This window comes from Podarcis pityusensis, assembly GCF_964106645.2.
Source record: "Podarcis pityusensis genome assembly, chromosome: 4".
NCBI lineage: Eukaryota > Metazoa > Chordata > Lepidosauria > Squamata > Lacertidae > Podarcis > Podarcis pityusensis.
Window position 1 is genome coordinate 90,762,377 of NC_138027.1, and position 27,534 is coordinate 90,789,910.

The following is a 27,534-nucleotide window of genomic DNA, read 5'->3' on the forward strand; positions in this document are numbered from 1 at the left end:
GAAGTGTTGCTGACAACTTTTAATGTCATAAAATATTCACTGGCCATATTTAGCACGTTGCCTCCCGCAATTCTGCCAGCTGGCAAGGAAAGAAAAGGGGTCACTCCATCAGGAAAACCTGGTGTGGTTTGTTGTTCCTTCTCCAGCAGATTCCTCTCCCTGTCCTCTGATTCTCTGGCAACAAGGTTCCCTTACACAGTACTCCCGCCTGTGTAAAACATGAAGCAAGGCTGATCTCCATGCCTAGGAATCATCAGCATAATCACAGCGAAAAAATCAAAATAAGACAGAGAGAGAAAGGGGAGAGCTCCCCCCCCCCCCCCCCGCTTTTGCTTCAAGCTAAGTGAGCATTCCTGAAGAATGCCAATTTGATGCCTAACACTGCCATCTATTGGCCGCCAATATCCGGATTGCTATCGCTGCCTTTTCTCTTTCTCCTCCCCCTCGGAGCTCTCCAGCTCCACTGTGTCTGTGGCAGCTTGGCTAGAACAGCAGCTCCATACAGAATAACTGGCTATATTTGCTTGCTTTCTCTCTCTCTCTTTCCCCTTCCTGTGGAAACCCTCTCTTGGCTCGCAGGGCCTCTCCTCTCCCCTCCCCTCCTGCTAGCTCCTTTTCTTTGCAAGTGGGGAGAGGCGAAGAAGGCAAGTTGATGGCAGTTCTTGGCTGGGGCGCCCCTGGAGCCAGCCTCCCCCGCAGCCTCCCCCAGATCTCCGCTTCTTTGCGCTCTCCTGGGAAAGAGATGCGGAACGGCTTGCGCGCGCTCGCTGAAGCCGGCATCGGTGGATAGAGATAGCAAGGCGAGGTTGCAAGGTTTTTTCCCTTCCTTCTTCTTACAATTGCTACTGTCATTATTCTCGATGTTGTTTTGATTTCCCAGTCCGGGGGAAATACCTGGGACGGGCTGAGGTGGAATGCATCAGAGGGTGCCACCAGAGCTTTTGAGATCGGAGGAGGACCATCATTCCCAAGCGGAGGGGGATCGACGGCGGGGGCTCCCGGGGAAGGATCGGCGAGGAGAGCAGGCGCCACCGCCGCCGGGGAAGACGGGTTCCCTGCGCCCTGGTCGCCAGCCCTACCATGTCCAGAGCGCGCTGCAAGAAGAAAAAGAGGAGGCTTAAAGGGGCGGCTCGCCGGGTCCTGTCTCTCTGCCAAGGCTCCTCCGAGTGGCATCAGCCCCGGGCGCTGGGAAATGGTGTGAGCGAGCAGGCGAGGAGACCAGCGCTGAGGAAAGGAGGAGGAGGAGGAGGAGGAGGAAGGAGAAGGAGAAGGAGAAGGAGAGAGGGGAGCCTCGGCTTCAGCAGCGGCCGCTGAACGGGGAGAAAGTTGACCTCTTCCATGGAAAGCGTAAGTACCAACAGCAAACGGGAGGCTGGGTGCGATGGGGAAACAGGGAGATGCGCGCCAAGAGAGATGGTGCGTCGGCATGTGTGGATGCTGGGGCGGGCGGGGGGGGGGCACAGAGACTTGTGGCGGCTGCCCATTCCGTTGACTGCAGGAAGAAGGGATTGTGTACCCCGCTCCATGCGTGCATTTAACCCTCCATCCAATCTCTCCCCCCCCCCCACACACCATGGCGTTTTCTTCGCTCAGGGCCTCCTGCACCCCAAGTACCCCCCTTGATCGCCTATCTCCCCCCCCCCCACGCGCCAACCCGGGTTGTCCCCTCTTCCTCCTTACTGAATCTCTCAGGGACGACCCCTCCATTGTCACCCCCTCCAGCCCCCACTTCCTGCCTTCTCCCTCCTCGTGGGCCCTACCCTTCCAACTTGCCTCCCCCCCAAATCCAGCGGAGACCGTCTCCTGCCTGCGACTCCCCTCCAGACGCGCGCACACTTCTCTCTCCTCCCACCCCCCTCTCCAAACCACCCCCGTCTTTTTGCCCTGCCTCTGACCCAGATCCATCCGAGCAACGGAGCGAATTGCCTCTTTCCACCCCTTACTACAGATTCCCCTCCCTTCCTAATTACCCAGGGCGCCCCTCACCCATGTGAAAACTCATCCGGATCTATCTCTCACCCTTTGGCCACTCTGCCCCCCAGACCGCCCCCTCCCTCAGCACCACAGAGGATTTGCACCCAGACCTCTCCAAATCACCCTTTCCTTTACCCCTCCTGCTTGTCATTCAAAACTAGGCACCCATCAGCAAACCTCCCTTCTCCAGATAACACCCCCCCCAAAAAAAAAATACCACCCACCCACTTGCTAGCTTCCTGGGGGGGACACCCCTGGCTCCCTCTCTCGTCCCCGTAATACTTCCACTCCCTCCTTCTCCACCCCTCCCTTCAGCAGCCCCCGCCCCTACTTTCCGCTACTGGGGAGGGGAGAATTGGGAGCCAGCCCTTGGCACCGCTGGTGTGTGTGTGTGTGTCCGGGCTTGGTTGAAGGGGGGGGGGGTTGGTAGCAGAGGCTCAGCGGCGTGTGCAAGGCTGTGTGTGCGCTCCCCGCTAGCCAGGCAGCCTCTTCCCAACTGCAATCCCCACCGCCTTCCCTGCTCGCCTCTGCCTGGGCGGTTTGCAACACACACCGAGCGGGCGAGCGAGGCAGCTTTATGGGTTGCAACAATGCTTGGGCCCTGGAGATTTCTGCCTCAGTAAGTAGCGAGGGGGTGGAGGAGGACAGGGCGACGCGGGGGGGGGGGGTCGGAGAGCGTTGATCCATGTCTCCTTGTTGCTCTTGGCTCCCCTACACCCCCCATTTCCCCCCTTCCCTTTTTTTCTTTTTTGCAAAGCAACACCACTGCCCCCAGCTTTTTGCTTGCAAACCGAGGCGGCTGCTTCAGTGCGGTAATATTAGGGGTGGAACTCATTTTTTTCCCCTCCCCGGGGAAGGGGGTACGGGAAAGAGGAGCACTGAAACAAGAATTTCACCCCTCCTCCTTTTCAAATCTCTCTCTCTCTCTCTCTCTCTCTCTCTCTCTCTCTCTCTCTCTCTCTCTGCTTCCACACACAGAAACACATTCCACTTAGCTGTTTCTCCATCCCTTTTTTTCTAGCCTTTGCGAACCAGATCTCTGTAGCAATCCTCTCTATGCCACATTCAACTTTATTTGTCTCATGTCCTCTTCCCTATCCCCCTCCACGATTTTGAAGACCGGGGAAGGTGCAGGGAGGAGGACATGCAAATTATTTCGTTGCTCTTGCTACCTCCGATTCAAATAAAGCCTTGGGTGGTTTTCTTCCCTTAAAAAATAAATAAAAACAGTCTGAAAGGATGCATTTATTTATTTAGCTACCTACTTATTTGCGATATGGCTCTCCGAGAAGCAGCCAGATAATGGATGAATAGCTCTGCTGGATCTGAGAATTGTGTTAGAAGTGAAGGGTTTTTTTGGGGGGGGGGGTTCCCCCTCCCAGCTTGACTTCTTGCTTAACACAGAGAGGGAGACATGCCTTTTTGCCAAACCATTCATTCCGCTGGTGAAGCAAAGACTTCTACCCTAATGTGTCTGGGTTCTGTTCTACTGCAAAATGCTTGCACCTAGACGGATGCTTGTCAATCTGTGAGCGATGCTTAGAAACATAAATAAATTGAGAGAGAGATGTCTAGGATCTTCCAAATTCAAACGTTCTTGGACTTGTGGGAAGGGTTGACCTGAACATATTCAAGCCATCCTCCTTCTAAAAAGCAATAATAACAAACCAAAAGTCATTGATTAACGCTGGGCGACTTATTAATCCACCCCCCAACCCCACATGCTGCCCGCGAAGCTTCCATCCATCCTCTGTCTAGATATTTATTGTGTTCAGACACAAGTAGAAAGACCCTTTAGGGGGAAGACAGAAAGGCTTTGAGAGGGGAAAAGAAATTAGGATGGTCTTTCTGTCTGGATGCCGGTTCAGAGATCAGATACAGGTTGAGGGGAGTGCAAATGGATGAGTTTTTTGGGGGGTTTTCCCCAATCCACCTCCCTTGAATGCCTTCTCAGAAGGATGGAGAGTGCTGACAGTCATGGTAGCTGAGAAGCAGCAATTCCACCGCTCCTGGACTTGCTGATGATCTAGCTCTATGAGACCCACTTAGCTCTCTCCATTGCAATTAGGCTAGTTTTGCAAAGCGTGGGAGAAGAAGCAGTAGCTCAGATATGGCTGAGGCTGCAGGGACACTCCTCAAGTCTAGCATGTTTGCCAAATTCTGGGTGAGTGGCTTAAAGGATGATGCTTTTTAGTGTGTGTGTGTGAGAGAGAGAGAGAGAGAGAGCGCATCTGTGTTGCACTGCTGCCTTTTTGCCAGTGCCCTTGTGAAAACAACTCATTTACCAGCCGATCAATCCAGAAGCAAGCGGCGATGATAACTTCTTTTAAGAAGATCTTCTAATAAGAATTCATAAATATTCCACCAGTGGCTTGCACTGTCTCCCCCTCCCCCTTTCTTCTTTCAAAAAAGAAAAGCCTTTGAGATGACGAGGGGGGAAGTATATTTAATTATTTGGCTGAAGAATTTCATCACTTTTGATTCCCCCCCCTTAAAAAATTGAGATGTTGATTGACATTTTGTGTAAGCTTATACAGCAAAGCTGTTTAGGAAATCAGGTGTTTGGGTGGGGGTCCACCCTTTTCAGGGTTTGTTCCCCCCACTTTCAAAACGATTAAAAATAATAATGTTAGTGTTCTCTATCTTTACAGTCATTTGTACTATAGACCCCTGCAGTGGAATTTCAAGGAATGGTTTTACATTTCTCTATATATGTGGAGAGCAAGCTAGCCTTGCCAAAAAATGGGGGGAGACCTTCCTTTGCAGGTCACTGTTCATTCTGAATGTTCTGAGAAAGAAAGGGAAGGGTTGCCGGGTAGGTAATAGGTGAGGTTGAAAACCTCATAAAATGGTGCTTCTGTTCTCTGAAATTAGAACCAAATAACTAAACTGACAGCCATTTTATGTATATTTGTGGATTGTGTGTGTGTTTGTGTGTGTGTAGTGGGGGAGGGGAAAACACTATAGAAACAAATAAAACAAAATATTGAAATGCGTTCCTAGGAATAAAGGACTTGGGTTGTGACTTTACCTTTCGAAAGACAGGAAACCTGTACTAAATCAGTAAGTTAATAGCTATTATTTAACAAGAGTTAGATGGGCGTCTTGTAATCAAAACCCTTGGCAAGCAACCTAAATTCTGTCCCTCTGCAGCCTTGCCTCCTAACTTTGTCATGATCTAGGCTTCAGTCCCCATTACATGATGGTGTTTTGTTCTCTCTTCTTGCCCTCCGCAGGAGATAACATGTATGCTTGCTGCTCTACGGTGACTCTGGAGCAGGATCTCAACAAGAAAATGCATATCTGGATGGTACAAACCATAGCCTTTGCTTTAACATCTCTAGTCCTGGCGTGGGCAGAAAGCATTGAGTATTATGGGGAGATCTGTGATAACAAATGCCCTTGCGAGGAGAAGGATGGCATCTTGACGGTCAGCTGTGAGAACCGGGGGATCATCAACCTCTCTGAGATCAGCCCCCCCAAATTCTCCATCTACCATCTCCTGCTGTCTGGGAATCTTCTCAACAGGCTCTACCCCAACCAGTTTGTCAATTACAGTGGGGCTTCGATTTTGCACCTGGGCGGCAATGACATCCAAGATATTGAGACAGGAGCCTTTCATGGGCTGAGGGGCTTGAGGAGGCTGCACTTGAACAACAACAAGCTGGAAATACTGAGGGATGACACTTTCGTAGGGCTGGAAAGCTTGGAGTACCTGCAAGTTGATTACAATTATATCAGCGCTATCGAACCCAGTGCTTTCAGCAAGCTGCATCTGTTGCAGGTGCTGATTCTGAACGACAACCTCCTCTCTTCATTGCCCAACAACCTGTTCCGTTTTGTGCCCTTGACTCATCTCGATTTGAGGGGCAACCGGCTAAAACTCCTTCCCTACTTGGGCCTCCTGCAGCACATGGATAAGGTGGTGGAGCTGCAGCTGGAGGAGAACCCGTGGAACTGCTCCTGTGAGCTGATAGCTCTCAAGGATTGGTTGGACAGCATATCCTATTCAGCCCTGGTGGGGGATGTAGTCTGCGAAACCCCTTTCCGTTTACATGGGAGGGATTTGGATGAGGTTTCCAAGCAGGAGCTTTGTCCTAGGAGGCTCATCTCCGATTATGAGATGAGGCCACAGACCCCACTGAGCACCACAGGGTATTTTCATACCACACCAGCCTCTGTAAACTCTGTGGCTACTTCTTCCTCGGCTGTTTACAAATCGCCCTTGAAGCCCAAAGGGACCCGCCAACCCAACAAGTCCAGGGTGCGTCCTACCTCCCGCTTGCCCTCCAAGGATCTGGGATACAGCAACTATGGCCCCAGCATTGCTTACCAGACCAAATCCCCGGTGCCTTTGGAATGTCCTACAGCTTGCACTTGCAACCTACAGATCTCCGATTTGGGTCTCAACGTCAACTGCCAAGAAAGGAAGATTGAGAGCATTTCAGAGCTCCAACCCAAGCCGTACAACCCGAAGAAGATGTACCTGACTGAGAACTACATTGCCCTGGTGCGTAGGTCAGATTTCCTGGATGCTACTGGCTTGGATTTGCTTCACCTGGGCAATAACCGCATCTCGGTCATTCAGGATCGGGCCTTTGAGGATCTAACTAACTTGAGGAGGCTCTACCTGAATGGGAACCGGATTGAAAAACTGAACCCAGAGCTTTTCTATGGGCTTCAGAGTTTGCAGTACCTCTTCCTGCAATATAACGTAATCCGGGAGATTGAGCCAGGCACTTTTGACCCTGTGCCCAATTTACAGCTCTTGTTTCTCAACAACAACCTGCTGAGATCTTTACCTGGAGGCATTTTTTCTGGCTTAACTCTCTACAGGTTGAACCTGAGAAGCAACCATTTCTCCTACCTTCCTGTAAGTGGAGTGCTTGACCAGCTGAAATCCCTCCTGCAGATAGATCTCCACGAGAACCCATGGGATTGTACATGCGACGTGGTGGGCATGAAGTTGTGGATCGAGCAACTCAACACAGGAGTCCTTGTGGACCAGGTAATCTGTGAATCCCCTAAGAAATTTGCTCAGAATTACATGAGGAACATCAAAGCAGAACTGCTGTGCCCAGACTACTCTGACATCATTGTTTCCACACCCACTCCATCATCCATGCAGGGACCAGCCAAGACCACCCCCTTTTCCAACTCCGGGCAGATCAATAGCACCTTGGAGGAGGATGACTCGGCATCACCTTCTGGTGGCTCGTCTTCCTCCTCTTCTTCCACGGTGCCTTTGTCAGTGTTGATCCTCAGCTTACTGCTGGTCTTCATCATGTCTGTATTTGTGGCCGCAGGTCTCTTTGTGCTGGTGATGAAGCGCAGGAAGAAGGTCCAAGGTGACCATGCCAGCACCAACAACTCGGATGTGAGCTCTTTCAACATGCAGTACAGTGTGTACACAGGAGGGGGAGCCCCCCATTCCCACCCACACGCCCATCACCAGCAGCATCCACAGCATCTTCACCATGGAGGAGGAGGTGGTGGTCCGGCTTTGCCCAAGGTGAAAACCCCCGCGGGACACGTCTATGAGTACATCCCTCATCCTTTAGGTCACATGTGCAAGAACCCAATCTACCGCTCCAGAGAGGGCAACGCTGGTGAGGATTACAAAGATCTCCATGAGCTCAAGGTGACCTACAGCAACCATCACCTCCAGCCACAACCCCCACCACCCCCACAGGCCTTGGGGCAGCCCCAAGCAGCTCCGGGGGGGCAAGAGGAGACCCTCCGGAGCCCCACATACAGTGTGAGCACCATTGAGCCTCGGGACGAGTTGCTTTCCCCTGTCCAGGATGCTGATCGTTTTTACAGGGGCATTTTGGAGCCCGACAAACACCCTTCTTCCACTTTGGGGGGCAGCAACCTCCCTGAGTACCCTAAGTTCCCCCCAACTGCCTACACTTACTCCCCTAACTATGACCTTAGGCGCCCCCCTCACCCCTATTTGCATCCCGGCCCGGGGGACAGTCGGCTCCGGGAAACAGTGCTCTACACCCCCCCAAGCACTGTTTACGTGGAGCCCAACAGGAACGAATACCTGGAGCTAAAAGCAAAACTAAATGCAGAGCCGGACTACCTCGAAGTGTTGGAAAAACAGACCACATTCAGTCAGTTCTGAGACCTCCTCCTCTACTCCCGTCCTCCCACCCAGAGCATTTGTATTTAATAACCACACACAAAGAAACACACTGTTGATCATCTCTCCTCCACATCCCGTCCCTCCCCAAATCTGCCTTTGCTTCATGTTGTTGGAAGGTGAATTGCCTTGGCACAGAAGTTTCCAGCTTCGGGAAAAGTTACCGAAAGGGTGTGCTGATTCCATAGTTATAGATCTTTCTCTCTTTCTCACTTCCCTCTTTATTTTTATTTTAACCACCTCACAGCCAGTAGGAATCAATCAATCAATCGAGCGAACTAGACACAGCATTTGTTCTCGCACTTGTGTGATGCTAAAAAGGAGGAATTGGGATGTGGGTTTTTTGTTTTGTTTTGTTTTTTTTAAAGAGAGTGTTGTCTCATATGACGATGTTGAAAAGGTCACATAAATCATTTTATCTTGTTCTTTATGTTGAATATTCACTGCTGACAATCCCCCCCTCCCTCACCTCAGTTCAACAGTGCTGGGCACCAAGTTCCCTTCTGAGGCATGGATGGCTTTGGGGAAGGTGGGCAGGGGAGAGAGAGAGATTGGCACACCCTGACTTTAATACAAGGTCGTTTGGTCCCCCCACCCCACTCCCCCTTTTTTAAGGAAAAAGAAAAGAGGATGTATTTGTATGTTTCTGGACTTTTGAATTAAAAACCAATATTATGATCTTTAAAAGGATCACCCTAGATGTGGACAAATCAATAAAGAGTTCAGAGATATATGATCCATAACTGGTTAGTAAAAATAACTTATTGAAATATATACAAAAAAATTATTTTATTGTAGCTCCTATTTTTATATACATGGTAGCATTTTCTTCACTCTTTGAGGCTCCATTCCTCTGGAATGCTTACTTATTGTATGTGGTTAAACTTCCCTCTGGAACAGAAAGCTGGGCCTCTTCACACATTGTCCTTTTCTAGATGTAGACCTAAAAAAATGTGACAAAACAGGTGCTAGAAATGCATAATTTGCAGCTCCATCTGGCAGAGAGACCAGATTGGTTGTGGCTCTTTGTACACTTGGTGGCAAAGCCTGGTTTGCTGCTGTGTCATCTGTGAAATGGTCCTATAGAGTTGATGGCAAGGGGAAACACCTGACAGATACATAGGCTGCTATTCTGCACATAGCTATGCTCCTACTGACTTCAGTGGGGATTGAAGCTGCCTCACGGAGCACAGAATTGCAGTTTGAGGCATCTTCTACATTTGCCAGAGCAGGTTCCTACTAAATTGTGGTACTTTTAAGTTCCATCTCCCACTGCCCAGGGTGTTGAATAGGTTACAGGATGAGGCCCAGAGTCTGTGATTTGCTCAGAAGTGTTACACTGCATTCTGAGCTCTTTCTATCCCCCTCCCAAACTCTGCACAAAGCTGTTGTGGTCTCTGGAGAATGTCAGAAATCACCAAGGGGGACCCAGATTCAGTTTGTCACACTTTAGACCCATTGAATTCAAGAAACCAGCTTAGTAGTTTAAGTCCCACTGCTTTCGGTGGAACTGGAGTGTGCCTCACATAATTTGGATCCAAGCCACTGAAATTAAATCATCAACACTATCATCACCAAAACCTAATAGACAATCCAAGGCAATCAGTCGGTACAGGAAAGAAAGAAATATATATGATCTATTTTTTTGTTGTTGCTGCTTCTTATGAATGATTATTCTACAGAGCCTCCTGCTAGGATGACTAATTAGACTAATTAGTGAGGGACATGTAGAAATTGTTTATTTTAGCAGGAGTGGTGGTGGTGGTTTATTTTCATAATTCAACCAAAATATCTTAGTTGGAGAACTGCTGGGTTGTTCAGTCGAACATAATTGCCCTTGTACAGATCCATTTGTGTGCTGGCACCTTGGAAGGCCAAAATGACGGACTGTACAAATCTATTTATGGAATATTGATTCTTACCCCTTTGGGCAGCAAGCAGTGGCAAAGATATTCATAAACACAGCATCACTGTACAATGGGACAGGTTGTGGTCTCATATGTATCCCAGCACATGTAATTTTTTTTAATATAGTTTATGAATAAACACTTGATAACAATTTCAAACGGAAGGAAATGAAATAGTCTTTACCGGAAGCTACATGATTTATTTCCAGTGCCAATTGTTGCTCACGCATGAACATCATTCTCCCCACACCCTTTATTACTGATATCATGGACGTGATAGCATTAAACTCATGCATTCCTTAAGGTGTTTCCTGAACACGCCGTACTTAATCACGCCGACGGTACATAACCCTGCAGACCTATGTTGTATAATGCTATAGTTTCACCTTGAAATTTTGTCTCCTTTCTATAGTTTTCGTTTTATATGTGTGAAACTGGGTAAGTGATATTTCACGTGGATTCTTAACCTTGTGGCATGTCCAGGGTTTCTGTTTTGGGAAAGAGGGGATAAATGGTTTTGTTGGATAATTTTCCTGAAAGAACTTTCTATCTGGATTTTCTTACTTGTGCAAAGTATATGACTTTTTAAAAAAGAAAAATTTGAGACCTCAGGTTGTGTATTTTTTAAATCTTGCTTTCATCAAGGTACTTTTGGTTTCTTCCAGACCTTGTCTCATCCTAGCTTTCTCAAAAGGGAGAAAGGAATAAACCATGTTATTGGGGAGGGGGCTACATTTGGATGTAATGCATCTGAATATGGATTTTGAGTGTGATTGTGGAAAGGCGTTTATTTTCTAAAACTGCACATTTGCTAACATCAGTGTTTTGCATTGTGACATTGGATTTCTCACTAATTCTCAGCAAGCTAAAAAATCCCGTGAATACCTTCTCTTGGCTGCATGACTGAAGTGATCAATTTGAACAGAGAATATATCTAATTTCATATATAGGGTATCAAGGATCAGGTATTGATTTTAGAAATGTCAGATGCCAAATGCAGAGTTTGCATTTGAATTTGGATGTGCTGCATTGTTTGACCTTATTTATAATTGCCAATTTATCCTTCGAATCGACTTGAATGAGGACGTTCCCCCTCTTTCCGCCCCCATCTGTAGATTTTGTTTGGTGTATTTTTTCCTTGGTTAAGCTTGGTTTTTTTTGTATTTTTTCCTTGGTTAAGCATTCATATCCTGATTAGAAGAAGGCATGAGCGGATTTAGATATGATGTGAATACTTCAGTCATTGCTAGGACTGCTGCTTTTTCTGTTTTTGGCAGGATTCCTGCATCCTTGATTTCTAGCTAGCTATTCCCAATTCGGGAACTGCATCTTGCTTTGTAGCTGCCTATCATGTAGCTGTTAGCAGCAAAAGAGACCTACCAGGAAACAAAAACAAAAAAACCAATAGCAATTGTAATTGTCATATTTATAGCTTGGTCCCATCACATGAGGGCTCAATGATTCACCATGAGTCAGTGAGTATTATGATTTCCTAAGAGCACCAGACGTCAGTAGGAAGAAAGTTCACATGGGATGTGATTGTCGCCATGTAAACGGCTCGCCAACCAATTTTTAGGTTTTTATCCGAAAATCAAGAATGTGTGACCCATTCTCAGGATTTAGAGAGGCAGCATATAATGAAATATGGCTCTAGGCTTTTATGACTAGCTATGTACTCTGAGTCTAGGGAACCCCAAAAAAGAATGGGGCTACATGTTACACTTTCTCTGGTGACTGGATTCCATATTGCACTCTAGTCCTGTTGACACTTTCCCTTCTGGGTTTATGCCTGCTGTCTCCAACCTCTAGAGTGTCTATACACATTCAGTGGAAGTTTGAAGGGGGCTTTATTGACGTACAGCTATATGGTAGGAGGGCCTTCCATGTGCTTGGGAACCCCACACAGAATTGTTCATGTAGATAAGCCTAGACTCATGCATCTAAACAGCCCATTCATATTTTCTGCTGAATGCACAGTGTGATGTGGTCACTGGGTGCGTTCCCATTTCCTTCTCTGTGTATTAGAATATTGAATTTGGGGAAGGGGGACGGGGACGGACCATGTGATGTGGTGGCAGCGTCACAATGGAATTTCCCTGCCTCACCATGACTGATGACCAAGTAATTTGAGAGTGTCTCTGGATAACTTGGCAATGAATGATGTCAGAAAGCTCCTTCCTTAAGTCAGGGATGGGTGAGCCTGTGACACTTGAAGCATTGTTAGGCTACAGTTCCCGTAATCATTGGCTGGGGCTAATGGGTGTTGGAGTCCAATGAAGCTTAGAGGACCACAGCTTCCCTACAACTGCCTTAAATTTAATATGCTAAATTGTGTACTTTAATATTCTGTGATGGGTTGTTTCCACATGCGAAAAAATATATAATTGCATAGGAAATGATAAATAATCCTGCATAAACAATGGACTTTTTTTAATAGAACATGAGGAGCTGCATTGTACTAACTCAGCCTGTCAAGTTCAGTATTGTCTATGCAATACTCTCCAAGGTTTCAGGCTGGAATCACTCCTAGCCTCACCTGGAAATTATGGGTTTGAACCTGCCAAGCAGATGCTCTACCACTGAACTATGACTCTCCCCCACTGACCTTCTCTTCATTATTCCTGCATTCTCATTTGCTGTAGATCCATGCTGAAAAAGGCTATTTACAATAGAGTATATACTGTCGTGATGAGAGGGGATAGGCAGGCAAGACACCATTTTCCTACAACATACATGGCTTGGGAACTTCCGGCTAAATGGAGGAAGGAAAGGACTGAAGGTCCACAAGAATGGGAGGAATTTTTTTTTTTTGCACAATCCCGGCGAATATGCAGAAGACTTTTCCAAGAGAAAAGATGCCAAAGGGAAAATTCTCATTGGTCAGAACTGTAACATGAAGTGCCCTTGTGGTATCGGATATTTATTTATTAATCCTATGAATCATTTTTACCCTTTAACCAAGAAGGTCTCCAGAGTGGCTTACACAAGATAAAAAAAAAAGTCCCTGCCCAGAGTTTCACAATCTGAAAGGCATGACACCAAAGAAAAAAAAAGGGGGGGGGGTCAGGAAGAGGAAAACAGGCAAATTTAGAAACTAATCTCTTAGGCTCCTACCGCCAATCTACAAAATTTCCTAAACAATTTATCTTCAGAACAAAGTAGATAAGTGGTGTTTTACTTGAGATTTAGGTGCTGAGGTGAATTAAAGGTTACCCATTGGATGAGATGAACAAGATTTAAAGACACCTAGGTCCAAATGAAGATATTACAGTGTTGTGTAAGCTGGGCTGTTTGAGACCTCGGTCAGAAATGCAGAGGGTAATAGGGTGTTTCAGTGAGTAAAATGTTTAATTTCCAAATTAAACAAAATTATAGGGAAACTCAAATGAGACACAAACTTGATAGCTATTTCTGCTGTGAAAGAGAAATTATATATCATATATGGAGCTATTAAAGAGGATAATTTCTCATTTATATATGTGTGTATGTTGATAAATGTACAGAAAGAAAATGATGAATATACATAAGAGATACAGATTGAGACAAACACTGTCCTGTAGTCTTAAATATTCCACTAATCGGCTGAGGAATGAACTAGGGTTTAAATTGACTCAGTGTTGGCAGCCAATTTTAATCGGTGAAGGCAAATTTTAATTAGTGGAGGCGAGAGTTAAGGACATGCCTTGTCTTACTTTTTTTTTTTTAAGCTAGTTTGGTGGTTAATGTAATAGTGAGTGAAAATGAACATATTAAAGATGTCCTTTCAGGGATAGTGTTTGTTAATTAAATGGCAAGTTACCTTCTACTATCTTCAGCAGCTCAAAAAACCACTTGTGTTGATATTTTGGTACTATGCAAATATATTTAAATGTAACCAATTAAGTGGTTAAAAAGGCAGGTGATTTAATCAAATAGCTTCTGATTAATTAGTCAAAAGTCCTAGTTATATTGCGAGATAAACAGCTGAGCAACTAATAAACAGAGCACAACTGAACATTTATTATACAATCATTGATTTTTAAAAGAATTTTGAAAACTTCTTGGTGTGGCTTTGATTTTGTTCGACCGTTCGCATTTTGGGTTCCTTCCTTTTTTTTCTACTCAATTTTTCGAAGCCGTGCATTATTGATAAAGGATGTTGATCTTGCAAAAATGAGTGTTCTATCTACCTTTGTGTTTCCCTTTTCGGGAGTCTTGGGGTTGAGGTGTGTGGATCTATAAGGGGAGTGAGAATAGAGAGAAATGGGGACGCTTGATTGTGAAAACACATAGGGCTGCTCAGCATGTTTGCCTTTTGAGGTGACAATCACAAGGAAATTTTACCTTGTCAGTTTTCCCATGGTGAAATAATCCTTAGAAATGTGCTCTGGTATGGTGACAGCTGGTATTTACTAAATCAGGGGGAAAGCTTGCAAAGTGATGTGGTTACTGCTAGCTGCCACCACATGGGGGTGCATTCATGAGAAATATTCGCCATGTGAAACTGACAAGGTGAAAAACAACGGCAGTGGTTTCAACCACGTCAAACGTGAATGTGGGAATCCAGCCATTGATGAAGGCAAGCCTTCTCCCTGTTTTCATTCTGCGCTTTGCTTTAAGATGAGCACATGAGGAGGGATTATTGGACGTATGTTTGCGCGTAAGAAAAGACTTGCCGCTGAAACACGGCTGGATCTCTGCTAATTGATTTCTTTTGCTCTTAAATTATGGAAATTTCTTCTACTCTTAAAAGTTGGAAGCTAACTTGAGGATCGCCTCTGTGGTGTCTGGCTCAATCATAAGCATATTTACTTGAGCGCCATAGAAGTCGATGGGCTTTAATCTAACGTGATGGACTTAAAGGATTTAAACTAGGAATAGGAACCAGTGGCTCTCCAGATGTTGTGCTCTGATTCCCATCAGTGCCAGCCAGTGTAACTAATGGTTAGAGATTACAGTAGTCCAACAACACAGGGAGGGCCACAGGTTTGTTATCCCTGCTTAAACCGTAAGAGATCTGTGGATTTTATCTGAGTATGTGACCCTATGAAACTGACTTATACTGAGTCAAATGATTGGCCCCTATAACTCAGTAACCTGATTCTATTAGCTGGATGTACCAAATAGTGAAGCTGGGAGCTTCTGCAAGTAAAGCATGTGTTTTCGCACTGAGCTATGGCTTTCTGTGAGTTGTAGGTGGTTCACAATGACATTACTGGAATTTATTTAGTTTGATGAGGAGCATAGACAAATTCTCAGAGGATTAGGCTATAAGTGGGTATCAGGGTATGCCTCTGAATAGTAATGGGAACAGCATTGCCCTAGTGGGTCTGCCATGTTGTTTCTGTCACATTTATCACTGTGCATCATTCAATGCCCCCTCCTGGCTATCCTGTGATGAACCTTCCTTCCAGGAGTAACGCAGTAAATATTGCCAAACCAAGCTTACACCACATTTACACACCCTTCCAAGTGTCCCTATTTTCCAGGGATGTCCCTGATTTAGAGAAGCCGTCCTGGTTTCTGATTTGATCCCGAAATGTCACAATTCTCCTTTGGATGCCCCTATTTTCATTGGAGAAATGTTGTAGGGTATGGTAAAGGTAAAGGGACCCCTGACCATTATGTCCAGTCGTGGCCAACTCTGGGGTTGCAGCGCTCATCTCGCTTTATTGGCCGAGGGAGCCAGCGTACAGCTTCCGGGTCATGTGGCCAGCATGACTAAGCCGCTTCTGGCGAACCAGAGCAGCACACGGAAACGCTGTTTACCTTCCCGCCACAGCGGTACCTATTTATCTACTTGCACTTTGATGTGCTTTTGAACTGCTAGGTTGGCAGGAGTAGGGACCGAGCAACGGGAGCTCACCCCGTTGCAGGGATTCAAACTGCCGACCTTCTGATCGGCAAGTCCTAGGCTCTGTGGTTTAACCCACAGCGCCACCCACGTCCCTTAGAGGGTATGGTAGGATGTCCCTATTTTCATTGTAAAAATGTTGGAGGGTATGGAGTTATTCAAGCCGTCGAGCTATATGGAGCCATCTGAAGGCAATCCTGTATAGGGAAGTTTGTTGTTTTGTTTTGTTTTAAAAAAATGTTTAATGTTTTATTATGTTTTTATATATGTCAGAAGCTGCCCAGAGTGGCTGGGGCAACCCAGTAAGATGTGTGGGGTATAAATAGTAAAATTATAATTATGGAATGGGTTGTCTCTTATTTTCATCGGAGAAATGTTGGAGGGTATGCATCTGATGAACCATAGTCAGCTATGTACCCAAGAGGGGCTCAATAAACCTGTTGTTTTTCCTCTTATCTAGCAGTGATAACAGAGACTCATCCAGTACTTGGCAGGCTACAAAGTACAACTGGTGAGATGTATTTGTCTCAAAAGTTTAGAACTTGTACATTTTAACATGAGGCTCATACCACTTGTACACAGAATGCAGTTGGCTGTGGCGTGGTCTGACTATTGTAATAATGGTGATCGTCCCACCAGGATCTTGCCACTAATTAAGTACTTATGCCCACCTATTTGTGACCAATTAGGGCATGCTTTCCTGTTGTACTGTAGCAGTGTGGGAGAAACCACTTAGACCTGGGTTCATCCATGCTGTTACCATCACTTCTTCCCCCACCCTCTCAGGGGAAATAATTAGGTGGGAATTATCTATTTATACCCGAGTCTCTTTCTTCTAGTTAAATGCTCTGGATCAGATCCAAATATAGTGTTTTGTGATGCTTATGAAAGGTGTCGAGGAAGGCAAATAATTCTTTAATGAGAAAGAAGACTGATGTGCATTGTTCATTTGGCTGAGGGAGTGTCAACTTATTAAATTGTAACTTTTATTGAAGCTGGAATTTATCTGAAAACATTTTGCTTCTTATTGAAAAGATTCCGGGAGAGATTGCAGGAGACTAGGCTAGCTGGCAGATGGCAGGCCAGTTGGCATGGAAGCATAATACTAATTTCCTCTCTGCAATGTAGCTTTTCATGGCTGTCTTCGTGTTAAAGACAGCATGCTTTCTTGTCCTATGAGTGATGCAATATGTGTTCCTATGGTTTGCCAACACAAATCTGAATTATCTGGGGGGGGGTATTTATTACAGGTGTACTGAACCATTCAGAAGTCTGGGATCTACAACTCCTCCACACAGTAACTGCAAAAGGGTCACATTCTGTTGGGTCAGGAAAAGCTGGTTGTGTGAATTCACCCTGTGATTTCTGTGTTTGAATAAGTTCCAGAAAACATTTGACAATATGAGTAACTAGGAAAGAGTTGAAGAAGACCGAGAAGAGAAAAATGCTTCCATCTATGTAATTCAGAGTCTATGGCCCAGTTCCCATCTGGCCAGCAAAGCCAATGATCAGGTATCATTGGAGTTTATGTGGAATGTAGTTCACCCGTATTGGTAGGGCCACAGATTCCCCATAGCTGGCTTCCATTACATGCTCAGATCCTCCAAGTGTCCCCTTTTCCAGGGACAGTCCCGTATTTACAGATGCTGTCCCAGGTTCTGATTTGATCCCAGATTGTCCCCCTTTTTCTTCTTCTTGTTGTTGTTTAGTTGTTTAGTCATGTCCGACTCTTCATGATCCCATGACCCAGAGCATGCCTGGCACTCCTGTCTTCCACTGCCTCCTGCAGTTTGGTCAAACTCATGTTTGTAGCTTCGAGAACACTGTCCAACCATCTCATCCTCTGTCGTCCCCTTCTCCTTGTGCCCTCAATCTTTCCCAACATCAGGGTCTTTTCCAAGGAGTCTTCTCTTCTCATGAGGTGGCCAAAGTCTTGGAGCATCAGCTTCAGGATCTGTCCTTCCAGTGAGCAATCAGGGCTGATTTCCTTAAGAATTGATAGGTTTGAACTTCTTGCAGACCATGGGACTCTCAAGAGTCTTCTCCAGCACCATAATTCAAAAGCATCAATTCTTCAGTGATCAGCCTTCTTTATGGTCTCTCTTTTTCTTAGGATGTCCCTATTTTCATCAGAGAAATGTTGGAGGGTATGGAGTTACCCAACCCTGAGCCATCTGAAGACAGCCCTGTATAGGGAAGGTTTTTAAAAAAATGTTTTATTATGTTTGTATATATATTGGAAGGTGCCCAGAATGGCTGGGGCAACCCAGTCAGATAGGCAGGCTATAAACAGTAAAATTGTTTTTATTGAATAGGACATCCCTATTTTCATTGGGGAAATGTTGGCGGGTGTGCATGCTACTCTCCTTAAATTTCAGATGTAAAATAACTCTTGAGTATTAAGTGTTCCTTTACCAGAATAACTACTGTAATGGGGACAGACAAGAAATCAGGAGTGAGTGGGATCAAATGGCAAAATGATGAAGGTTACAATCTTTTCTTAAATATAGGGATTGGGAACCTGTTTTCCTCCTAGTTTTGATGGACTACAATTCCCATCAGTTCAGGCCAACTAGGACAATGGATACTGATGTTTGCAGCGATGGTTCAGCAAAAATCTGAAGGGCTACATGTGGCTTTAACAACGCAGAAATGAATTCACAAGACTTTAGCTGGTGAAACCATTAATGAACCTTTTCTGGGTCCATGCTTCATTGAAAATATCACCTGCTAAATTTTACAAGAGAAGGGCCAGTAAAAAGAAAACTAGAAAAGATAAATGATACAGCACAGTATGTGGGATTTATACATGGAAAAACTACTTCTTAAGCTGGTTAGAAATATACACATTTAGGATTATGGTCTGCATTCTTTTGTCCTCTTAAGTATTATGGTGCTCAGATCATATGAAGTTGGTATTAGTGTCTTTGAAGTTTCCTGCGAGTGTAAGATCTTTGTATATTTGTGTGTGTGGCTGTGTGTGTTGGAGGGAAAGAGAGAGAAATCAAGTATATCTCTCACATAGTTAGCAATTTATATTATAATATAGTCACTTTTTGCTTGATTCAAATGAATCTCATAAGAATAACTATTTAAGCAATAGTACTGCAGAGGCATTGAAAGGAGCTGGCCCGGATTCTATTTTTAGTAAGGTGTCTTTCCATCGCTTCAGGCAGTGGAAAGGTAAATTACATTTACAACACCTGAAGGTCTCCTTCAACTCCCAGGGAACTGGAGAGGGAGTTTAGTATAAAAGAGACTGCCCATATGTTTCAAAATGAGAGCTCCCCCCCCCCCCTTCTTGCTTCTCCTCCCCTGAACTGCTGATCAGGAACAGTAGTGAGGAGAAAAACCTAAAAAGAAGTGCATTCGATACCAGAAGCCAGAAACATGTAATTTATTGGATTTTAGATAGAATAAAGTAAAAGTAGATGTTATACAGCTATAAAATGAACTAATTGTTTTACAGTGAATGGCCCGAATATTTAGAAAATGCTAAGTCTAGGGTAATTTCAGAATAAAGTTAATATGACTGTGCCAATATACTGTATTTGATACAATTTCCTTAGATTAGTAATTTTATGTGGAGGAATACGAAGCTACCAGCATGAGTGTGACCAAACTGCGGGAGGCAGTGGAAGACAGGAGTGCCTGGCGTGCTCTGGTCCATGGGGTCACGAAGAGTCGGACACGACTAAACAACTAAAAAACAACTAAGCCATATCCAGAGTAGAACCATTGAAATTACAGAATTTATGTTAATCAAGTCCACTGATGCTTGGGTCAATTCTGAGTATGGCAAAATTTGTATATTACTCATAATGTTGTTAAAGAAAGTACAGTGGTACCTCGGGTTAAGAACTTAATTCGTTCTGGAGGTTCGTTCTTAACCTGAAACCATTCTTAACCTGAGGTACCACTTTAGCTGCCACCGTGCCGCTGTTGCATGATTTCTGTCCTCATCCTGAAACAAAGTTCTTAACCTGAGGTAGTATTTCTGGGTTAGTGGAGCCTGTAACCTGAAGCGTCTGTAACCTGAAGCGCCTGTAACCTGAGGTACCACTGTATATCCTAGTGCTTAAAAGCATAATGACTCCAGATGTGTCTATGTAGTTTCAACACACACACACCTCACTCTTCATATGGCCCCCTCACCACTTGCATTTCTTTTTAATCAGACTTTTAAGCCCTCCTAGATATTCTGGGTGCTGCTGAGTTTTATTGTTTGCTATACAGTCGTGGGTTAAACCACAGAGGCTAGGACTTGCTGATCAGAAGGTCAGCAGTTCGAATCCCTGCGACGGGGTGAGCTCCCGTTGCTCGGTCCCTTCTCCTGCCCATCTAGCAGTTCGAAAGCACGTCAAAGTGCAAGTAGATAAATAGGTACCGCTCCGGCGGGAAGATAAACGGCGTTTCCGTGCGCTGCTCTGGTTCACCAGAAGCAGCTTAGTCATGCTGGCCAAATGACCCGGAAACTGTACGCTGGCTCCCTCGGCCAGGAAAGCGAAATGAGCGCCGCAACCCCAGAGTCGGTCACGACTGGACCTAATGGTCAGGGGTCGCTTTACACTTTACTTATACAGTTGTACTTTGGTTTTCGAACAGCTTAATTCCCGAACATTTTGGCTTCTGAATGTCACAAACCCGGAAGTGACTGTTCCTGTTTGTGTACTATTTTCGGAACATCCAACAGGGTTTCCGCGGCTTCTGATTGGCTGCAGGAGTTTCTGGCAACCAATCAGAAGCCGCAATTTGGTTTTCGAATGTTTTGGAAGTTGAACGGACTTCCGGAATGAATTCTGTTTGACTTCCAAGGTACGACTGTACTTTGTTCACATTGCCTGACTATTTTTAAATGAAGATCGTTCTGACCCCTTATGGAGGAAAAGTGGAATCTAAATGATTTTTAATAAATGAATATTGACATGAAGATCATTTATCTGAAAAGTAATTTAGAATAATTGAAGACATTCCAGATATTGTATACGAAGGATTCCAGGTCCAATTCCTGGTATCTCTAGGGAAGACATCTTTGAGACCGACTGCCAGTATAGACAGTAATGGGCTAATTGGACCATTGGTCTGACTCAGCATATGGTGATTTTTTAGGCATTATGTAGAATTTGTTTTTTCTTTTCTTTAAAGAGAATTCCGTATATGAATTCCTGCTTAAAATTACTGGTTTTTGTTTTATTTTTTAAATTCTGAGGTTAATTAGTTTCATGTGTTTCGGCTTAGCTATGATTTTTCACCCTGGTTTCTTTTTTTCTTTAAGCAGAATTCCAACAAGGGAAAAGATGTGGTTCTAGAATCAGTCATGGCTCAAAAATGACTGAAAGTCTTATACTGCCATCTTGACATGTCAGAAAGTGAAGCATGTTTTTTTCAGGAATCTAGCACTGAGAATACTCATGAAAGCATCATGTCTTCCAATCGGTGACCATACTGGGGCATCGACATGGAGAATCAGTCTTCACGATTGTGACAACCAGTACTCCATATTGATGTCCCACTGGAACACTGGAATATTGTGGCTCTCATGGGTCAATGAGACTCACATGAGGCCAACATAATTCTCACTACACAAAACGGCAGTGCATATATACCTCTGAGAACTGCCCATAATGGATCATACTTAAAAGTGACTCATACCCTGAAGAACTTAATGCAAGCGTTCCCTACTGGCTGATGGGCTTGCTGCCATGCTAGATGATATTGCTTTAATTGCTTTATTGATTTAGATCTAGTTTTTGTACCTTTGCCAATTAATTTGTGCTTGACGTTTTACGTTCTTACTGTAAGTCACTTTGAGAATAGCTTCTATTAAAAAAGCAACCGATAAGCTTAATTTTTTTTTTTTTATGATACCATTATTATTTAGGATGAGGTAACATGCACAAAATTGGTGTTCACAGGCAGCGCCCGTCTCACCATAAACACCCATCTGGAAGTACCCTAAGAGATCATTTGTCAAACTATGGGACAGATCGTCCCTAGTGAAGAGCACATTATTTGAAAACAGGGGTGGGGGGGTTGAGTGAAGGAAATTATTGGACTACCTGCAGCTTTGGGTTTTTATCCTCTAAGAATGATAATAGCTTTTTACAGCTCTGTAAAGTAGGTCAGTATTATTATTGCCCATAATGAAGATGAGAAGCTTGAGAGATACTGGCTAGTGTAAGGTCACCCAATGGGTGAGTTGGGAACTGAACTGAAAATTTCCCATTTCATGCTTTTAGGACCACTGCCCACATAACTGCTTTTACTGTAGATAGTGAAGCTAAAAAATTGTGTTTGCAAACTCATCGGAGAGCCAGGTTGCTGCTGATGAATGGCCGCTTAATGGCAACCCGAGATTTTCTTTCTCTTGTTTAATATATGAAATACCTCTCGGCTATTATGCTACAGCAGTGCTCTTTGTGTTTGGCAGTAATTAGGCCCATTGTTCTGTGTTGCTGCATAAGTACTAAAAGCACATCATCATAAAACATGGCATGGGTCCAATAATGCAGCAATATTTCACCAGTACAAATGTTGAGAGTTAGGATGTTAATGAGTAATATAGGTCACTTTTTAAGGGCTTAGATGAAAATGCCAATGGCATTAAAACACACACACAATCAAACAAACCTTAAGTGTCTGATCACACTAGAGCAGATCAAACACGTGGCCCAAATTGGCTAAATAATGCCACCCGCTTCCCCCTGCTAGACCAATTTTATAAAATGTTTCCTCTCCAGAGAAATCAAAAGCAAATTGGTAATGTGATGATAGGGAAGATTGTGTAACTTTCCCCCCATTCTCTTTTTGGAGAGGCAGTTCAGTTCTTTTGTTCATGCTGGTGTTGTAATGAAAACAACACAGTAGCATGCAGAATTTACTTGAATAGATCTGTCAATAGATTTTTGTCAGAATAAGAACTACAGGGAGTTTAAGGTACTGTAACTTTCATGTGATTTAGAACTTTCTTGATACTGATTTCTGTTTGAGCTGTGGACTCAGTCTGTGTTTTAGTTAAAAAAACAATGTGGAGGTTTCTATTTCTGTTTGGTTTTTTTTAAAGTGAATTCCTTTGCTACCAGTGCAGCTTGAAGTAATCTGATGGGTGAAGAAAACTGCATTGATAACATAATGAGCCCCACATTCCAAAATTGTTTTAAAGCTTTAATTGCTCTCTACCCTGAGAATATTAACTCATTTTAACATGTGGGTTTCATGTTCAATAAGAGGAGCTTCATCCTGTAATCCTTTGAGGAGCTTCTTTCAAAACCCACAGTTTATGCCGCTCTTCCTGAAAATCTTGAGGAAAAAGGTTATCATGTTGAAGAAGAGCTATTAATATGTGGGATCCCTTGTTTACTTCTCAGCATCCCTTGTTTATGTCTGTTGGCATCCAATTTAGAGTTAGGATTTGTGGTATTACTCTCTTTGTCTGGGATATTTCTCCCAACACATAAAGTACACAACTTCAGCTGTACATTTGCAGTACTTGAATAGGTAGGGAACCAATAAATGTGTCTCATGGATTCACACATTTTATTTTTAAGCAGACGTAGAAATGGAAATCACTCGTACTCCTATGATTGGGTAGTAGAAAGTGTGAATTGACCCTTAGCAGAGAAATTTTCCTTGTATTCAGTGACTCACACATAGACCAATCAAGCCGAAAAATGAATGAGATTTTTCAGATTGCCGGTGACAAGTATTGATATTGGTTGGAAAACAAATAACTCCATTACCTGCATGTTCTTTTTCTCTTATGGTATCTTGGTACCTGTAGGGATCTCAACTTGGATCAAGTCCCAAGCAAGTGCTCCCTTTGCCCCTGTGCTGATTCATCAGCATGAATAACTCACATTCAAATCACTGTTAGACATGGATATGAAAAAACATATTGATGGCATTTGTGCCAATGAGCTTTGGCCCCCATGTGTCCATACATTTTTGCTTCTAAGTCACAGCGTTGATGGAATAGGTCTGAATTGGGACTGCGGGACAGGAAGAACTCTATATTGTGGCCCTGGTTCACAACTGCTGAGAGAGAGAGAGAGAGAGAGAGAGAGAGAGAGAGAGAGAGTCACATGGAGTTGCTACATAACATCTAGTTTGGCCTGAAACCAAGTCCATGTTTATAGTATATAAAGTTACAGATGAAGTTACATTGTGCAAGGGAGTGTACCTGGAAAGGACTCATTCAGGTGTCCTACATGCCAGGAAACGAAATTCCTGCAGATCTGTTGTCTAAAGTTGTTAACAGGGAACAACCTCAGGTTTATGTACAGAGGTTGCAGTTAGGTTGAAACACGGCACCACAGGTTACATGGAAAGGGGGAGGATGTTGGAAATTTCCATTCCACCTTTAGTTACAGATGTGGGACTGTTTACATTCCAGCACAGTCTGCTGGGAACTTCGGTTGTGTGTATAGCTTTTGTTTTTCCCCTGTCTCTCTGAGAAGGCAAAGAGAGAGACGACATGTTTCTTTGTCTTGATTTATGTTTAATAAATCCGTAGTATATAGTATGTCTCCACAAGCCTCAAGCCCATGGGTAGGCAAACTAAGGCTCGGGGGCCAGATCCGGCCCAATCACCTTCTAAATCCAGCTCGTGGACGGTCCAGGAATCAGTGTGTTTTTACATAAGTAGAATGTGTCCTTTTATTTAAAATGCATCTCTGGGTTATTTGTGGGGGATAGAATTTGTTCCTCCCCAAAAAATATATATAGTCCGGCCCCCCACAAAGTCTGAGGAACAGTAGACCCCTGCTGAAAAAGTTTGCTCACCCCTGCTCAAGCCTCTTTCATTGCGCAGTTTGCTCTGCTAAGTAAAGTGTGCCCATGTCAGCAGACTTGGGTCACTGATTTATGTCGCACCAGAGGTCGAGAGATCTTCGCAGCGTGATGGCTGGAAGGAGATGATCCAGCTGGGGGCTAGTCAGCTGGCCGTTCGACCACCAGATGCCGACATATCTACATATATCATAGGAAGAGGAAGAGGCGAGGATCATGGAAAATATATGGATGCATTCGTGTGGTTCCTATTTTTTTAGTTAGCTTGGAAGCTTATATTATTTTTTAAAATACTGTTTTGAAATATCCATGTGTCTTGGGAGACAATGGAAGAGTGCGCCTTTTGGGGTGGAATGAAACTGTTGGAGAGTTCAGCGCTTGCTGTGGCTGTAGAGACTGATGCAGGAGAGACATGTTTTGTTGCAGCTGAGACAGATGAAGGTGTTTGGTTGTGCAGCTTCGGATGCACCATGACGTTTCTTCTCTCTGTACTCCTCCCAGTGATCATTTCTCCCCCATCACTGCCATGGATACACAACCTAACTGATGGTCTCCAGGTGCTGCAGTCGTCCACAAGGGATTCCTACACAGGGTTGAAGTTTGCAGATATCTTTGTAATGCAGAGTTGGTCTGCCAGTGGGCCTGGTGGCTGAAGCCAGCTCCCCATAGAGCACTTTCTCGAAGATCTTGCCCTATTCCATCTTTTAGACATGGCCAAGCCAGCGTGGACATCACTGAGGCAGGACTGCAAACATGCTGGGACTGTGGGCTTGGGAGAGCACATCTTTCTTTGAGACTCTGTCCTGCCATGTGATGCCAAAAAAATTCATGATGCAACGCATCTGGAAGGCCTTGAGGCTGTAAGTTGCTCACAACTCATTTCATAAAGAACACCAATTCTGTGGATGTTTCATTGATGGTATAAATTGGGGTGGGGGACCTGTGGCCCTCCAAATGTGGTTAGGCTACAATGCCCTTCATCCTTGACTACTGGGCATACTGGATGGAGCTGAATGGAAACCACCAACATCTGGAAGGCCTCAACTTCTCCACTCACGTTAGGTCACGATTGGAGTAGAAACAGTATCTTCCCTTCAAAATTTGCCGTATTTTCCTATTTAGAAATTGAGATCTTGATGGTATGATCTTAAGATTTGATCCTTGTATCCTGGAATCACATGTTGATATCATTATTCACATGTTTGCCAGCTTTGACTGGTTAAATAGATAGAGTCAACATAAAATTGACTGCATTCCAATTCAAGTCATCTATAACTCACTCCAAAATATTGACTGTGACCGCCAATGTTAAATTGCGTCAGATATTCACTGGTGCATGTGAGATATTGGCAAATATAAATTCTACAGTCTGCCAAAACTCCAGAGTGGATGAGGGAGAGTTAGGGAACAAGTGGAAGAATCAACTGCATTCTCTGCATAAAATGTGAAATCGCTTAGGCAAAGCTAAGGGAGGCTGCAGCCTTGGGAGAAACATTTAAATGGGTAGGAGGGATTATTGGCTTGTTTTTATTTTTAGTGTGCATTTTGTGTTTTTATATTGCGATTTTATGTTGTAACTTCCTTGAGACCTACAGGTATAGGGCAGTATGCAAATTTAATTAATTTATAAATAATTGGGATTTATGGGGATTATGTCCATAGTAATCTTCTAGGCCAGTGGTTCTCAACCTGTGGGTCCCCAGATGTTGCTGGACTACAACTCCCATCTTCCCTGAGCTCTGGCCTTGCTAGCTAGGGGTGATGGGAGTTGTAGTCCAACAACATCTGGGGACCCACAGGTTGAGAAAGGCTGTTCTATGCACTTTGAACTAAGGTCAGGCAGAAGGTAACACAATCAAAATGAGATACGGTTTCAGAAACAGTTATCTTTCACTGGAGTGCCTCTCCCCATCCTCACACCTCTTTTTGACTTCCTCACACATGCACTTTTGTGCAAAATTTGCTCTCAGGGAACTTGTTGCAGGCATGGGAACATATTGCAAAGCTGACCTGGTCTGAGGATCACTCATCCTTGCCCTTCTCCTCTTCCACTAATGATTCTGGTGCCACATGTCTAACCGTGGTTCTGGGGATGTGGTAGTACGGGCAGCAGTACTAGTCTGGCAGCAGTACTGTTGTTTTCCTGAGACCAACTGGTTGTCTGGGGCAACTGACTTTTTTTTTAAGGCCATCACAGTTGTGCCACATCCATTGTTCCCTGTTGGCATTCTGGTTACAAGGATATTAATGGGGCCCTGTTCTAGTAAAAGCCTTGTAGCCTTGCTCACTCATATGACCATCGGCACAAGTCTAAGCAACAATGGCAATGCTTGGAAGCATTCCCAGTGTCTTCAACTTGGCAGTGTGGCTCCTTGTTTGCCCATGAACCTTGGCAGCTCTCGGACCATGCTAATGGCCGACATGAGCTTGATTTAGAATCCTGTAATTTTATAGTACTTGAAGGGACAAATATAGACAGCTAAATTAAAACTTTCAAGCTTCCGAAAGCCCTGGAGGAACCACTGAAATGAGGAAACCATTGCATGACACGGTCTTGGGACCATGCATCTCATCAAGGCTTCAACTTGCTGGCTGCTATTAGACAATGAGATGTCTATAACAGTTGATACTGAATTTCCCCTCATGCACCTCCTACATCTGTTTCTGGTTCCCCTACCCCAAGCAGATTTGGGGATGGTGTAGGGTGTTTAACGGGGAAGAGGGAGGTAATTCTTATAGCGCTAGCAGCAATGCTTGTGCCGGCTTCTGCTAGCAGAACAGGTTAGTTGAATATGGTTCGAAAACTCAGTCTCCTTAAATCAGCTTGCAGTAAGTGACAGTCACATAAGTTGCAGTTTCCCCACCCCAATCTCTTATTGGGAGTG

General features: G+C 44.4%; 1 protein-coding gene and 1 long non-coding RNA gene across 3 annotated transcripts in view; both read left to right on the forward strand.

Annotated features, from left to right (window-relative positions):
* The window catches only part of LOC308475985, an 828,107-nt gene that overhangs the window by 766,624 nt on the left and 33,949 nt on the right, over positions 1 to 27,534 (forward strand). The gene's annotated exons all lie outside the window — the stretch shown is intronic.
* SLITRK5 (SLIT and NTRK like family member 5) lies at positions 1,128 to 10,188 on the forward strand. 2 transcript variants are annotated; one of them, XM_081003717.1, is made up of 2 exons: positions 1,128 to 1,347; positions 5,211 to 10,188. In XM_081003717.1, the coding sequence occupies exon 2, from the start codon at positions 5,219 to 5,221 to the stop codon at positions 8,102 to 8,104; it is 2,886 nt and encodes a 961-aa protein (XP_080859843.1). In that variant the 5' UTR covers positions 1,128 to 1,347; positions 5,211 to 5,218; the 3' UTR covers positions 8,105 to 10,188. The 2 variants fall into 2 exon arrangements, with proteins under 2 accessions (XP_080859843.1, XP_080859842.1); XM_081003716.1 differs by lacking the exon at positions 1,128 to 1,347 and adding an exon at positions 2,435 to 2,593.

Bases quoted from the DNA above. Each gene is read 5' to 3' on its own strand.
- SLITRK5 (XM_081003717.1), top strand. From the start codon at position 5,219: ATGTATGCTTGCTGCTCTACGGTGACTCTGGAGCAGGATCTCAACAAG.